General features: G+C 39.5%; 1 protein-coding gene across 3 annotated transcripts in view; it reads left to right on the forward strand.

Moving 5' to 3' along the window:
• LOC134478816 (zinc finger protein 431-like) overlaps positions 1-15,360 on the forward strand; it is an 87,682-nt gene extending 72,322 nt beyond the window's left edge. For all 3 annotated transcript variants that reach the window (XM_063276860.1, XM_063276859.1, XM_039096295.2), the window contains exon 4: positions 365-15,360. In XM_063276860.1, the coding sequence (XP_063132930.1) occupies positions 365-2,132 (1,768 nt within the window). In that variant the 3' untranslated portion in view covers positions 2,133-15,360. The remainder of the gene's footprint in view (positions 1-364) is intronic.
• Positions 15,361-16,665: the final 1,305 nt, after the last annotated feature.

Consider the following 16,665-nt stretch of genomic DNA (forward strand, 5'->3'; position numbering starts at 1 on the left):
TGCTTCTGTTTCTCCTGGATTACTTCCCAAATATAGTATGAACAACACTACAGTAAATATTGGAATACACTTAGTGTATTAAAGCTCTGAGCTTTTTTGCTTTTCTTCAAATTTGGGAAAAACCTTTTATAGAAAAAGGATATATAAATCTGAGCTATGTAATAAATGCTCTGCCATCTCAGGGATCTTGGAAGATGCAAAACAGCCCATAGTCAAGGGAAAGCTTGAATGTGAACGAAGTGAAAAAAAAATTAAGGCCGGATGCCTCTTTATATGTAGACAAACAGTAACATTAAATAAATCATCCAGATGAAAGTGTTCATCAGTGTGGTAAACCTTTCACATGTGCATATTATCTTCTCAGGCATGAAAGAAGTCAGAGTGCAGAGATTCCCTCCGAATATACTCACTGTGGAAAACCCTTTGCTTTACATGCTCACAGTCATCCTCAAAGGAATGAAGAGATTCATTCAGAAAAGAATCCCTCTGAAGTTATTCAGTGTGTTGAAGCCTTTGCACCTTACACAGTTCTCCAAATACATAAAAGAACACAAGCTAGACAGAAACCTTATGAATATAGTCAATGTGCTAAAGTTTTTGGAAATCACAGTAAACTTAAAAAGCATGAAAGACTTCATACTGAAAAGAAACCCTACAAATGTCATGAATGTGATAAAGCCTTTTCACAACCTTTTAGACTCCAGAAGCATCAAAGAGTTCACACTGGAGAGAAACCCTACAAATGTAATGAATGTGATAAAGCGTTTTCACGACCCAGTAGCCTCCAGACGCATAAAAGAGTTCACACTGGAGAGAAACCCTACAAATGTAATGAATGTGATAAAGCCTTTTCAGTACACAGTAGCCTCCAGAGGCATAAAAGCGTTCACACTGGAGAGAAAACTTACAAATGTAATGAATGTGATAAAGCCTTTTCACGACACAGTAGCCTCCAGAGGCATAAAAGAGTTCACACTGGAGAGAAACCCTACAAATGTAATGAATGTGATAAAGCCTTTTCAGAACACCATAGCCTCCAGCAGCATAAACCAGTTCACACTGGAGAGAAACCCTACAAATGTAATGAATGTGATAAAGCCTTTTCACGACACAGTAGCCTCCAGAAGCATAAAAGAGTTCACACTGGAGAGAAACCCTACAAATGTAATGAATGTGATAAAGCCTTTTCAGTACACAGTAGCCTCCAGAAGCATAAAAGCGTTCACACTGGAGAGAAACCCTACAAATGTAATGAATGTGATAAAGCCTTTTCACGACACAGTAGCCTCCAGAAGCATAAAAGAGTTCACACTGGAGAGAAACCCTACAAATGTAATGAATGTGATAAAGCCTTTTCAGAACACAGTAGCCTCCAGATACATAAAAGAGTTCACACTGGAGAGAAACCCTACAAATGTAATGAATGTGATAAAGCCTTTTCAGTACACAGTAGCCTCCAGACGCATAAAAGAGTTCACACTGGAGAGAAACCCTACAAATGTAATGAATGTGATAAAGCCTTTTCAGACCACAATAGCCTACGGACGCATAAAAGAATTCATACAGGAGAGAAACCCTACAAATGTAATGAATGTGATAAAACCTTTTTATACCACACTAGCCTCAGGATACATAAAAGAGTTCACACTGGAGAGAAACCCTACAAATGTCATGAATGTGATAAAGCCTTTTCAGCACCCAGTATCCTCTACAGGCATAAAAGAGTTCATACTGGGGAGAAACCCTACAAATATAATGAATGTGATAAAGTCTTTTCAGACCACGGTAACATTCAGAGGCATAAAAGAATTCATACTGAAGACAAACTCTACAAATGTAGTGATTGTGGTGAAGCCTTTTCGCAACACAATAGACTCCTGATACATGAAAGGATTCATACTGGAGGGAAACCCTACAAATGTAAGGAATGTGATAAAGCCTTTTCACGGCCCAGTAGACTACAGATTCCTAATAGAGTTCATACTGGAGATAAACCCTACATATGTAATGAATGTGATAACGCTTTTTCACAACCCAGTAGACTCCAGGTCCATAGAAGAATTCATACAGGAGCAAAACCCGTCAAATGTAGTGAATGTGTTAAACCCTTTTCACAACAAAATAGTCTCTAGACACATAGAGTTCATACCAAAAGAAACCCTACAAAAGTAAGCAATGTGATAACGCCTTTCACAACACAGTAATCTCCAAATACATTAAAGAACATACACAGGAGAAGTACCCTCCAAATGTAACAATGTGACAAAGCCTTTTCCCAACATAATAGTCTCCAAATACATAAAAAAATACATACTGGAGAGAAACCCTACAATTTAAAAATTGCGATAAAAGTTTTCCAATCCACATTTATCTTTTTTTGTTTGTTTTGTTCTGTTTAGAGTTAAAGACAGATTTTATTTTAAACTCTGATTTACCAAATAAGCTTTTCCTACCCACTCTCAGAGCAGAGACCTTCACAGAATTCACAACCTTTTGTTTATTGACTGCCGTTGTGGGGGCCTTGGCAGCCACCATTGCTATCTTTGTTACCCGCTTAACCTTTTTTGCTTTTTTTGTCAGTCCTTATAGCCTGCTCTCAATGAGCTTTCCTGACTCCCGTTTTCTAATTCTTCTTAGCATCATATCAGCACGAGACACACAGGGATGACTCCCTGGAACATGACTGTACTGAGGGTTCTTTTCTTTTGATTTTCTTCAGCCTGTGTTTCGTGTGTGTGTGTGTGTGTGTGTGTGTGTGTGTGTGTGTGTGCGCGCGCGCGCGTGTGTGTGTGTGTGTGTTTCTGTAGCGGACAGTCTAGTTCATCTGCCTAGGATTCCTTTTGGAAAGTAATGCAGACTCATTTTTGCCAGTAAGAAAACTGGAAAACCTTCCAATGTCTTGGCATAGTGCTGCCCATGTCCCAGGTAGGTCTTGTACCCGCTGAAACTGAATAGCTCAGCCTTCACGGTCATAGATGCTCACCTGCCAGGGAAAGACAGCACAGAGCACAGTCATCTTAAAGGGCATGGAGGAGTGAGTGATGTCATTAAGCACGTGAAGGCAGGTACAAGATAGGACGAGGCCTGTCATTGGATGAGAGGGAAGGATGAAAGGCAGAGAAGTTTGAGGGAAGAGGATATTATCAATTGGATCAGAGGTTATTGTGTGTTGTTTCTTGGGGGAATTAAGTTTAATAGAGTATGTGTCAGCTGGGATACTAAGCCACCATGGAATTGAGATGTTTATTTCTGGCATGGTGACAGCCTGCCTTGGGGACTGCATTGGTAGACAGATTGTTGCCAGGCTCAGAGTGAGGCCATAGGCAATGTTATAGGGGCTAGAGCAAAGAGGGTGAGAGGCTTTGCTGATTGAGATTAAGATATCTACCAGATAACTAGGGTCACTGTGGTGCTGACCAAGTGGGGGTAAAAGACAGCATTCCATTTTTTATAATTTTGCAGCAACACATACACCTGGAGAGAAGCCATTGGTGTTTTATTCAGTAAATTTTCACCTTTTCCCATGTATTTGAGGCTCATCCTCAAGTTTTCTTCTATTAGTTTGAGTATCTGGTTTTATGTGGAGTTCTTTCATCCACTTGAATTTAAGCTTTGTCCAGGGTGATAAGAATGGGTCAATTTGCATTCTTCTACATGTTAACCTTCAGTTGAACCAGCACCATTGGTTGAAATGTTACCTTTTTGCCACCTGATGGTTTTAGTTCCTTTGTCAAACATCAGTTGAACACATGAGTGTGGGTTCATTTCTGGGTCTTCAATGCTGTTCCACTGATCTGCCTGTATCTGTACCAATACCATAGAGTTTTTATCCTCATTGCTCTGTAGTAGTGCTTGGGAATGATGATTTCCCCAGAAGTTCTTGTATTGTTGAGTATTTTGTATGCTATTCTGTTTTTTTTTTTGTTATTCCAAATGAATTTGCAAATTGCTCTAAGTCTTTGAATAATTGAGTTGGAAATCTGGTGGAGAGTTCATTGAATCTGTAGATTTCCTTTGGCGAATTGGCCATTTTTGCAGTATTAATCTTGCCAATACCTGAGCATGTGATATCTTTCCATCTTCTGAGATCTTCAATTTTTCTTCAGAGGCTTAATGTTCTTGTCATGCAGACATTTCCCTTGCTTGGTTAATGTCACAACAATGTATTTTATAGTTTAGTGAGTACTGTCAAGGGTGTCATTTCCCAAAGACACATGCTGCTCTATGTTTATCGAAGCCTTATTTAAAAGAACTCAGATGGCCTCGAACACAGGAATGGATACAGAAAATGTGGTAAGTTTACACAATGGAGTACTATTTGGCCATTAAATACAATGACTGCATAAAATTCTTAGGCAAATGGTTGGAACTATAAAATATTATAGTTACCGAGGCAACTCGGTCACAAACAGACGCACATGATATCCACAAACTGATAAATGGGTATTAGCCCAAAAGCTCACAATACCCACAATAAAATTAACACATCCTATGAAGCTCATGAAGAAGGAAGACCAAAGTGTGGATGCTTCAGTCCGTAGAAGGTGAAAAAAAATACCCACAGAAGGAAATTAGGAGACAAAGTATGGAGTAGAGACTGAAGGGAAGACATCAAGAGAATACTCCACAGGGTGTTCACCCCACATACAGTCACCAAACAGATACTATTGCAGATGCCAAGGAACGCTTGCTGACTGGAGCCTGATAAAGCTGTCTCGTGAAAGGCTCAGCTAGAGCCTGGCAAGTACAGAGGTGGATTATTAAAGCAAACCATTGGGCTGAGTACGGGGTCCCCAATGGAGGAGTTAGAAACAGGATTGGAGGACCTAAAGAGGTTTCCAACCCCATAGGAAGAATCCCACAGAGCTGATCCCACAGAGCTTCCAGGCACTAAACACCCAACAAAAGAGCACACGTGGAGCCATCCATGACTCCAGCTACATCTGTAGCAGAGGATGGCCCTATTGGAAATCAGTGGGAGGAGAGACCCTTGGTCCTGTCAAGCTGCAATGCTTCAGTGTAGTGGAATGCCAGGAAGGCAAGCAAGAGTGGGTGGGTTTGTGGGAACACCCTCAGAGAAGTAGGGGAGGGGCTATGTGATAGTGGGTTTCTGGAGTGGAAACTGGGAAAGGGGATAACGTTTGAAGTGTAAATAAAGAAAATATCCTTTGACAGAAAAGGAAAAAAAGAAATGGAGTCTTCTTTAGAATGTCACAGCCTTTAGACACACAGCACTCAGGATGAGGTAAAATGCCTTTCACGTCAAAGTGCTGCAGTCAACTACCTAAACGGAAACAGGTGGTTAATGTGAGGTCGATTTCTTATTTGGAATATATAACATGGCAAAACCCCTCTTTTTTTCTGGAGCTTTTGAGTTCACAAGGCTCAAAGTTCCACTAGGCCATATCTTCTAGTGGAAGCTTACATATGTAAGGATGATGAAGATGGGAACTCTTTCTTTTTCTTCCTGCCATACTCTGTCAAGAGAGATCACTATTTTTCTAGCATTCAGGGTTCTATGTTAGGAATTCTGGTATATGCTTAAGACCAGCTGAGACATATAGACACGACTGTATTCTTCAGCTTGCCATTGTTACACAGTCATTGTTTTACTCGTGGACAACATTCCATGAGACATTTCTCTATATCCACTTCATCCATACATAGAGAGAGCCATGGTTTGGGTTCTGTTCATCTGGAAAACCTCTGCTAATACAGATATGTGTTTTCACCTCCCACTGAGGAAGATGTGCTGGCTTCTAATAGTGCTTCACTGAGATTGCCATCCATATCCTACTTTTTTCCCAGGGTTGTCTTGATTCTCATATTGAAAGAACGAGATAAACCCCATTTCTGGAGAATTATTTTGAAAGGGAAAGATAAACCTTTTTTATCTCCACTGAAGCAACCCTTGTATACATTTGGAACACCAGGCCTGTTTGAAAAAACAGACATAAAGCACCAGCTTCAGGATAGACTACAATTAACATAGAGAAAGTCATGAGACACCAGCTCTAGGAACAGACAATAAAATCTAGAACAAATTCATAAACACCCCTCGCTCCAGAGACCAGTCCAGGTATAAGTACAAATATGGGAAATACCTTTTCTCCGAATGGGCCATTTGCACTGGGCAGCCCTATTTCATTACCTGGTTAAAAGTTCATAACACAGGGATGCAAAACACTGACAACGTGTGACCTCATAGCATCCACCAAAAAAATATTTTATTATGCTAGAGATTTTCCCTGGTTCCCTATAAAATGATTTTGTGCTTTCCCTGGGGTTGGTATTTCAAAGAATGGTTGACCTTTGTATGAAGACCGTCTCTGCACAATAAGCCATCTTTGGTTTTGCATACTATCTAAGTCTGGGGTCTGCCTTCAGTGATATTCAGACCCTTACATTATATAGCAGATGAATAGTAGCTACAGTTTTCCTGATGTAAGTGTGAAGTTACAGAAACAAACATCATATTTTGTGTCCAGGAAGCTCTTTCAATTGGGAACACCCCATCTTTCAAGGGGTCATATAGTGAATAATGGACGTTATAAGCTATCCATCTTGATTCAAGGAGGTATAGTTTGAGTGGAGGAGGAGGGAGAGGACAAAGGGGTGGTAGAAAAAGAAAAGGAAGAGGAAGAGTGAAAAGAAGAACAAGAAGAGGAACAAGCCAACAAGAAGAAGGAGAACAAGATGAGGAAGGAGGAGGAAGAAAAGGCAGAGCAGAAGAAACTGAAGAGGAGGAGGAAGAGCGTGAGAAGGAAAACAGGAGCAGTATATATGGAAGAGGAGAATGAGGACAAGAAGAATGAGTGGGAGGAGGAGGGGGAAGAAATTCCTGCTGGGAGATAGAAAGGTGGGATAATGGAGGACAGGCATATTTGACACCAAAACACAAATCTTGGGGATCTTAAAAGGGTCAGCTCCTGGACTAGAATGCTGGCCCAGGAAACCTTAAGCTGATGTGTCCCTTCAGCACAATCCAACCCTAAGAGAGGTGCTTATGGCACTCAAGATCCACTGGCCAATGAGGGCCTCTAGGAAGAGATTGCAATCAGAAGAGGAGGGATCTTACAGGTGCCTTGTTCCTACAGCAAGTTCAGCTCTCTTGCTGAGGATGCTTCTAAGGTTGGTATAATGTGTTTTGACCTCTTCTGCTGAGTGCTTTCCAGGAGTGCAGGCCTGAGCTACTATGTCTCATTGTGGTGAGCATGTGACCACTGTCCCTAACCTGAATTATCAGAGGACTGAGAATGGGGAGGTGGCCAAGTGGCCCTCCTGTGTGCAGGGTGTAAATTAGCAGCCACCTTTGAGGTTCTTGTGGTCCTAGCCACTAAGTGTTCTTATGGGTTTCACATGAATAACTTCAGTATGGGAGCCTCATCTGCACAAAGCATTTGGAGCAAGGGATTTCAAGTACAGATGCATCTTTGGCATGATTCCAAATTCGGAGATCTTGTTTCTCAACATCTGAACCTTTCCTTAAGTATTCCTTGCTTATTCAAAATTTCTCTGTTGACCATTCTCTGCTTAGTACTGTATACTATACTTTAATTGGGATATTTGAGTTGTTTCTGTCTAACCTCTTGAGTTCTTCAGAAATTTTTAATACTAACCCTATGTAAGATAAAGCGTTTGTGAATATTCTGTTTCAATCTGTAGGCTGCTGTTTTGTCCTACTGACAGTGACCTTTACCTTAAAGATATTTTGTAGTTTCATGAAGTCCCACTTTTCAATTGCTGATGTTGGTGCCTGAACCGTTGCCACTGTTGTCAGGAAATTGCGTCTTGAGCACTTGTGTCTGATATTATGTTGAGGTCCTTGATTCAATAGGACTGTGGTTGATGTTTACATGTGTTCTTGGGTTCAGTTGTGTGTGTGTGTGTGTGTGTGTGTGTGTGTGTGTGTGTCTGTTGTGGCTTCATTTTCATTGAATTCTGGAAAGTGTATAATTACTTTCTTATTTCTTCACTGACATGGTGATCAGAGCAAAAAGAATATTTAGTTTGAGAGAAGTTTTAGGCTATCTGTTCTGTTCATGGACAGAAGTTTCCCTACTACAGCTGTGTGTTTTTCACCTTCACACTGCGGAAGATGTTTCTAGGTAATGATAATGCTCCAAAATCATTTTCATCCATTTCCTTCTTTTCTCCCAGTGTCAGGAGTCTCTAGGTAGTAGCTGCAGTTGTCCTGATACCATCGTGAAGTCACAGAAACAAATGCAATATTTTGTATCCTAAATCTCCTTTTAATTGGAATCTTCTTAGAACAGTTCTCCTGTGAATGTGATAGTTCACCCTCCTGCAAGTTGAATAGTGTATTGTGAAATATATCCACCTTGATTCCTGGAGGAAGAAGAGAACATGCCTGCTGAGTGCTAATGCTGTCTTCATTTTAGATTGTAACCATAGTATAAATACAAGTAAGCATAACCATAGTAACTATAAGTATTGAAGAAAAGTATAAGTTGATAATGAATCTTATTTGCAAGAAAAATGTTGAAGTGCTATCTCTTTTAATGTGTTATTGCATTCTTAGAGAGAAACACTTATTCAGAACAATTTTCTCAGAACCACAATGAGTTCCAGACAACTGTCGCAGTGGGTATGGCTGGTTGCTTCTAAACCTCATGACATAATTTCAGTTTCCAATAGACGTATATTATCTATGAATTCTTTTCTCATTTCTATAGTTAGAATCTGGCATAGGTATGTCACACACTGGCAGTATATAAAACGTTAAACAAAATAAGGAACAATGATGTCACTTGAAGCTAAAAGCATACTTGGATCTTTTCTGTAGAATGCACATAGTGGAAGTAGACAATAGACACCTGTAAGGTGCTTTTTTCTCACTGCTACCTATACCCATGTCACAGGTGTAGGTACACAAACACAGTTGAAATATTTCTTTATGCAGAGGAAATGAACAATGCAAAGAATATGCCCCATTTTTGAGAAAATACGAAATGATTTTCCTGTTTAAATTATTATTGCAATGTTTCAGTAGGTATTACTAAACATCAAACCCATGAAGCTTAATCTGTAAGTTTTACCTTGCCATTCATTCTTTGATTCAAACTAAGTATTGATAAAACATCTCAGTTCGCCTTGGGCTGCATTCGTGTAATCACAGGACATGGGGAGGGTGGTAGGCCAGTCTCTCTGAATTTGAGGCACATTGCTGTACTTTGCAGTGACATACTTTATAGCCAATTTCTGTCTCAAGAAAGAAATCCGAAAAGAAAGAGCATACCTTATTTTATTGACATTCCTTAATAGAATCTCAGTGTTTTCTGGACTCATTTGGCAGCAGTTGGAGCCCACAACAATGCATGTCAGGTGTACGTCTGATGTGAGTTGTGCTTCGTGTAAGGAGAGAACAGGAACATGCATACGTGAAGATTGACATACTGAATGGGATCCTATTCGAGTTCCTTGATGACTAAAAAACATTCATTTTGGAACTCTGTTGGTAACTCTGGGTGACATCAAGTCTGTCTTCAGGGTACCATGGACCTCAAACAGAAATCACTCTAAAACTATGGAAGTCAGGTATTTAGAAAGAACAATGGGGGCTGGAGAGGGGCTCATCAGTTAAGAGCACTGACTGCTCTTACAGAGGTCCTGAGTTTAATACTCAGCAATGGCACAGTGGCTCACAACCATTTGTAATGGGATCAGATGACTTCTTCTGGTGTGTCTGAAGATAGTGATGGTGTACTCATATTTATAAAGTAAATACATCTTTAAAAATAAAAGAAAGAATCATGGACTATTGATCAATTACTAGGGAGTGGGCTTTGTATATTAAAGAGGAAGAAAAGGCCCTCGACCCCAATTCTTAGGGTGGACCTGAACACCAGCTGCTTTCCATTGTAATCTCTGTATCCACTCAGATGTGGTGGGTCAGTCCTGTCAAGTTCTTCCCCTCCTCTTTTTCTTTCGCAACAACTACACAGATCTATCTGTTTAGCACAATGCATAGCCTCTGTGGCAGTCTCCAATTAAAACTTAAAGGCATTTAGTGGCCACCCAATGGTCCCTGTAAATTGCCTGCATGGTAGGAATTAGGTAGTCAAAACCTACATTAATATTTCTCCTTTTGCTTATGGCCTAATAGAACACTGGACCCCATATCCTTAGAATTTCCCTTGGAATGTAATTCTTAAACATGACTGATTCCTCTAGGTAAGGACTTCTGTGCATAACAAAAGTTTATTCCTTAACTGAATACATGTCAGGGGGAAAAGCACCTAAAATTCAGTTAAAGAATTGGAAAAGGGAGAAAATTGCTGTTCCAAATGAGTCACACTGAGCAAATACATTAGTCTATTTTCATTTCTCATTAATAATTTTGTTTTGTTCTTTTTATTCATTTTTGTTGTTTTATATGAAAGTGTATTGTTACCAGGAGTCTCTGGCTGCCCTGGAACTCTTTCCTGTTCTAGAACATCAGAGAATTCTGCCCACCCTGCCTCCAAAATACCAGCATTATAGGCGAACTTGTCACAGCTAGATGGGTCAGTTCTTTTGAGTCTATCTGGTTAGGGTAGCTAAGACACAGACTGTGGTCTTAAGTCTAGCAATAGATGTCTACCCTGAAATGCAGCCCTTCAACCTTCAATTCCAATGTCTTTCAAATTAGGAGGAATTTTGTTTTTGCTTTATTATACTGTTTGTTATGAGTCACCAAAGGACTAGGGCAGAGTTCTGTCCTTATTATACAGATGGTGAAACCCAGACTCAGAGTGCTATGCCATTACTGAATAGATATGTGGACCTGCTCACCTTGTTCATGCTGTGATTCTAATTACTCAGTAAATGAAGTGGAAGGCAAGGCAACTGCCAGGAGCCAAGTCCTTACTCAGCCTCCCTCTCAGGAATGTTTCAGGAATGTCAAGCCCACTTACACCCTCTGGGACATAGAAGCCAGATGTCCATTCTTTTTTTTTTTTTTTTTTTCTTTTAAGAAATTTTAGTTTTATTTATTTATTTATTTTTTTTGGTTCTTTTTTTTCGGAGCTGGGGACCGAACCCAGGGCCTTGCGCTTCCTAGGCAAGCGCTCTACCACTGAGCTAAATCCCCAACCCCTCAGATGTCCATTCTTATCACTTTTACAACTTCTGTCTCCAGCATCTGTTCTTATCAGCCCATACCTGCAAATTACGGTTTAGGGCTTTAGGGAAGGTGGTGGCAATGGTCTCTCAGTCTTGGGTCCTGGGTGACCTTCCCACCTGCTTGTCTTTTTTTTTTTTTTGGTTCTTTTTTTCCGGACCACCTGCTTGTCTTTATAAGCTGCTGTTTTTGTTCATTGAAGTTTGAGAGCTTGATCAGAACACAGACTTGCTCTCCTTCCTTGTGCCTCCTGTCCTCCATTCTTTCGCCCCCTCTCAGGTCTCCACTGAATCACCGCAGACCGGGGCACTCAACCAGATATGGTGGCACAGGTCTGTAATCACAATGCTTGGAAAATGGAGACAGTAGTTTCAGGATTTTACAGTCATCCAAGGTGAAAGTGATCAATGGGGTATGGTGCTAGTCCTAGAGAAACAAGGCAGACTGTGATTGGCTCAGACCAATATCCATAGTCTTCCCTGCAGCTCCAGAAGCTCAAGGTCCTGAAACCAGTAAGTGTTTGGTAAGGTATTTATCACCAAACATTTTCTATTATTGATATTTCTTCCCCTAGACAACCTAGGACCATTCAGGATCAGTGTAGAATCCTAGGAGGAGTCCAAGGGCAACAATTATACTCAGGATGGGATGAGTTCACTAGTGTCATATAGAAAGCAAATTATTCATCCCTGAAACTATAAATCAGGGCTGCACCGGCAGGTTTTATTGATATATTTGTGCATTATTTTTCATCCTTAACAAGAAAAATTTGAAAAAAATGGGGACAGATAAAGAAAAAATAGAGCAAAGTGAAAATAATGCAATATATTTTTACGTAATGTGTATAAAAATACATTTTATATGAAAATGTGTCCAAATAGATATCTTAGCACTTTAAGATAAACTGGTCTTTGTTACAATAGACAAGGAGTCTTATTTTCAAAACTACTTGGTTGCTAAGTATAATTACGAAGTACCTGCTGCCCACTTCTGGTCTCAGCTTATACTGTTCTCAGACCCATGCAGTCAAGATACCAATACATATAAAATAGCATTTAAAAAGAATAGCTCTAAAAGCTGGAATTCTCCAAAGTGCAGTCATTGTCCTGAGAAAGAGAGCAGTCAGGGATAAATGAAATGTAATTCATTCTTGTCCTGCATTGATGCATCCATTGCCTTCTTCTGAACCAGCTTGTTCAGGAAGAAAAGCTGCTTTACTATGATATTAGGATAGCTCAGCAGTGTTGTTCATGTAAGAGCAGTAACCACAGTACTATCAGGTGAGTTTTCCATGATGTATTCTCTGCCTGTTCTCTGTCCTTTGTATGTGTGAGAATTGTGGCATTGATACATCATTTAATGCTACCGTAGAGATCTTACTTCATGATTAAAATGTAAATCTGTGCTGAAAACCACCATCTTCCTCAGATGCTAGACTTGCAGAGTCCTTTCCCTATTGATGTGGTTCTAAGGATGACCTTGGGCCTAAAACTCAGAAATAAGTAGGAATGATAGCATATGTGGAATGCAAAATCTGTTCCAGTTTGGTACTCTTTGAACTGAATACACACTCTTTTTAAAGATATTTTTAAAGTAATTATTTAGTGTTGGGCAGTAAATCCCTTATCAAACACATATTAATGCTAGAGCAGCTGTACCTGCAAACTAGAAAGATGTTTCTGAGAAAAGCTCTACCGCAGCCATGTGTCCCTGGTCCCAGTTGTTGCTCCTGAGGGCCACAAATATTGTCTTCTTCATTAGCAAGCTAAATTCTTAAATTAACTGCCCACACCACCACTCAGTTTTAAAATTCCCTCTTGGAGCCATGTAGACAACATTCATTGAAGCAAGAGGAAAAAGATCTGCATGTGGAGCATGGCTCTACCTTCAGACCACAGTAGGAGGACTAGTTTCTCGTGTAAATCATGGAGACAAATAGGGCAAGCAAACAAGTGTTAGCGCCAAGATTATGTAGAAGTACCAGGTTGTGCCACGGTGAGTGATTTTGTAATTTCCCAGCCTGTGTTAATTCATGATCTGTACAAATTGGGAAGATTAGCTTGATCCATTTAATATTGAATTTCCAACGAGAGGGCACTATTGGAGATATGTCCAATGCACTTGCAAATTTACTTCAGCTCAGACTGTTTCAAAACAATCTGATGTTCTGTGGAGCTCTAGTTACATATAGATCACTGTGAGCTGCCATGTATATGTTAGGGATAAAGCCTGCTTCTATAGTTAGTGCTTTTTACAACAACCCACTTTGAACATAGTAAAGTATGATCTCATGCACAAGGTATTTGGGACAAGAGGAGCAGCTTTGAAAAGAGCTGCAAGCATGTAGAGGAGTTGACCTACAAGTGAGCTATGTGTGCTTCAGTGACAGAGTTGGCAGAGTAAGGATAGCTAAGTACACTGTAGTTAGGCGACTTCATCATAATCTCAAGAAGCTGAACAATGATCTTCCTGACTCCATGTTTTCCTGCTGGATTTAGTCTTGCTTTGGTCTGTTCCATCCTTAGCATGCTTTGACTCATTGTGAAGTAATACCGTTTATTCTTCACACTGTATGGCGGAAACCTAGCACTCTTGTTGAAGGTCATGGAAGATTGTGGGAGTGTAAGGGGTAGTTTGCACTCTCTAAGATTTTAGCAAAATGTGGTGTTGAAATGGGACTGTGTCTCATTCACTCACATCTAAAAATACTTATTTTCCAGTACCTGGAAGACTGTGGAAAGGAATAGAGATGTGAGCACATGTGTATTATGTAGATGATTTAAGAACTTTTATAAGCCTATGACCATGCAAAGTGTGCTGCCTATTTCCTTTCTGAGTTTCAAAATGTGAACTCTATTTTCTTCTCATTTCCATGGGTTTTTATTTTCTTCGAGAACTCTAAGCCTTTGGATGTAGAAGTCCAATTTAATTCTTTCAATTATAATTTGCCTTGGCCATGATGTGTTTTATGACAATACTAAATGTTAACTATACAGAAAGGTTTTTTGAACAGTGAGAGCACAGTACACCTCCCCTTCCAATGAGAAACCATGGAGGGTATTTTCTTTTCTTTTTTTTTTTTTAATTTAGAGAATACTTTATTAGTTTTTGTAATCAAACCCACGTATATAAGACCTTACATATTTAATACAGTGTGTTACCACTGTACAAATGGAAGAAACTTAAGTTCAACATTTCTAGACCAATATGGCTGTTAATTTCTGTACAGTGCCAACTCAACACAGTAAACGGGGATACTTTTTTCGAAAGTTGACAGCACAGGTAAAGTTTCAAAAAATTCAAATTATATATCTGTATATATATATTTATATTTATATAAAAAGACCAATAATAGCAGTGTGTTATGCATCAACAGCAGCAACAGCTTTTCCAGGTTCTGCAGTCATCTGAACAAAACTGTAGAGACATCCAGCACGCTCCATTAAAAAAAAAAAAAGTAAAAAAACAAAACCCGAGAAAACAGCACAGTTCTGTTACTCTTGTGGTACCTGGCACCATTTTTTTTTAAATTAGCTTCTCAATCATCATCTGGAAAGAAAACATTCTGAGCAACATCATTAAAAACAGCTCTGATAAAGTACGGTCACTACTACGTATCATAAAGCAGGTACAAGCTATTTTACATCCACAGAGGTATGATACAGTACTGTCCTACATCTATAATACTAGAGGATACAATTTAAAAGGCATTATTTGAGACTTGATTCTACTTTTCCAGCAGAGGGCCCAAAGGATGGTGTGACACAGCTTTGTAAAGAAACATACTCTAGACAGGATTTCCTTTCACTAGTGGCACACTTCTAAGGATTCATTCTCTCCATGAATGTCAGCTAAAACCGTTATTAAAAAAATGAAATATCCCTAGAACAAAACCGTATAACCACCGGATTCACATGAAGATGACCTAGTGGAGACAAGCTGGACCTCACCTTACCAACAAGCTATCAAATCTGTTATGTTTAAACAGTGAGACCTCCAAGGAAGGAGATGCCAAGTAGTGCTTCAAAGCTTCGGACCACAATCAAACACAGCATCCTTTTCAACAGAAGCAGAAGCTCATCTGAATATGCTCATGGATGCTGACATCAACATTTAATCATCTCCTCACTCATCCAGGAAGAGGGGGAGATCAGTTATTATTGTACTTTATTGTGTTCAACCAAATCACCATGTTACAAAAATAGCAAGCTGCCATAATAAAAAATAAGGCTCCTCTATCCAGCACCAGATAGCATCATTTTACTTTCAAGCCTAGAAATTGCACACTTGTATATAAACCAACCGAAGATGAGGATTAAGAGTTCATCTTGGTGGATTTTTCCTTTGATGAATATGAAGTGTCCTTCCTTATCTTTTTTGATGACTTTTAATTGAAAATTGATTTTATTTGATATTAGAATGGCTACTCCAGCTTGCTTCTTCTGACCATTTGCTTGGAAAGTTGTTTTCCAGCCTTTCACTCTGAGGTAGTGTCTGTCTTTGTCTCTGAGGTGTGTTTCCTGTAGGCAGCAGAATGCAGGGTCCTCATTGCGTGTCCAGTTTGTTAATCTATGTCTTTTTATTGGGGAGTTGAGGCCATTGATGTTGAGAGATATTAAGGAATAGTGATTATTGCTTCCTGTTATATTCATATTTGGATGTGAGGTTATGTTTGTGTGCTTTTCTTCTCTTTGTTTTGTTGCCAAGACGATTAGTTTCTTGCTTCTTCTAGGGTATAGCTTGCCTCCTTATGTTGGGCTTTACCCTTTATTATCCTTTGTAGTGCTGGATTTGTAGAAAGATATTGTGTAAATTTGGTTTTGTCATGGAATATCTTGGTTTCTCCATCTATGTTAATTGAGAGTTTTGCAGGATACAGTAACCTGGGCTGGCATTTGTGTTCTCTTAGGGTCTGTATGACATCTGTCCAGGATCTTCTGGCCTTCATAGTTTCTGGCGAAAAGTCTGGTGTGATTCTGATAGGTCTGCCTTTATATGTTACTTGACCTTTTTCCCTTACTGCTTTTAATATTCTTTCTTTATTTTGTGCGTTTGGTGTTTTGACAATTATGTGACGGGAGGTGTTTCTTTTCTGGTCCAATCTATTTGGAGTTCTGTAGGCTTCTTGTATGCCTATGGGTATCTCTTTTTTTAGGTTAGGGAAGTTTTCTTCTATGATTTTGTTGAAGATATTTACTGGTCCTTTGAGCTCGGAGTCTTCACTCTCTTCTATACCTATTATCCTTAGGTTTGATCTTCTCATTGAGTCCTGGATTTCCTGTATGTTTTGGACCAGTAGCTTTTTCCGCTTTACATTATCTTTGACAGTTGAGTCAATGATTTCTATGGAATCTTCTGCTCCCGAGATTCTCTCTTCCATCTCTTGTATTCTGTTGGTGAAGCTTGTATCTACAGCTCCTTGTCTTTTCTTTTGATTTTCTATGTCCAGGGTTGTTTCCATGTGTTCTTTCTTGATTGCTTCTGTTTCCATTTTTAATTCCTTCAACTGTTTGATTGTGTTTTCCTGGAATTCTTTCAGGGAT

Source organism: Rattus norvegicus, chromosome 17 (assembly GCF_036323735.1).
Source record: "Rattus norvegicus strain BN/NHsdMcwi chromosome 17, GRCr8, whole genome shotgun sequence".
Classification (NCBI taxonomy): Eukaryota; Metazoa; Chordata; class Mammalia; order Rodentia; family Muridae; genus Rattus; species Rattus norvegicus.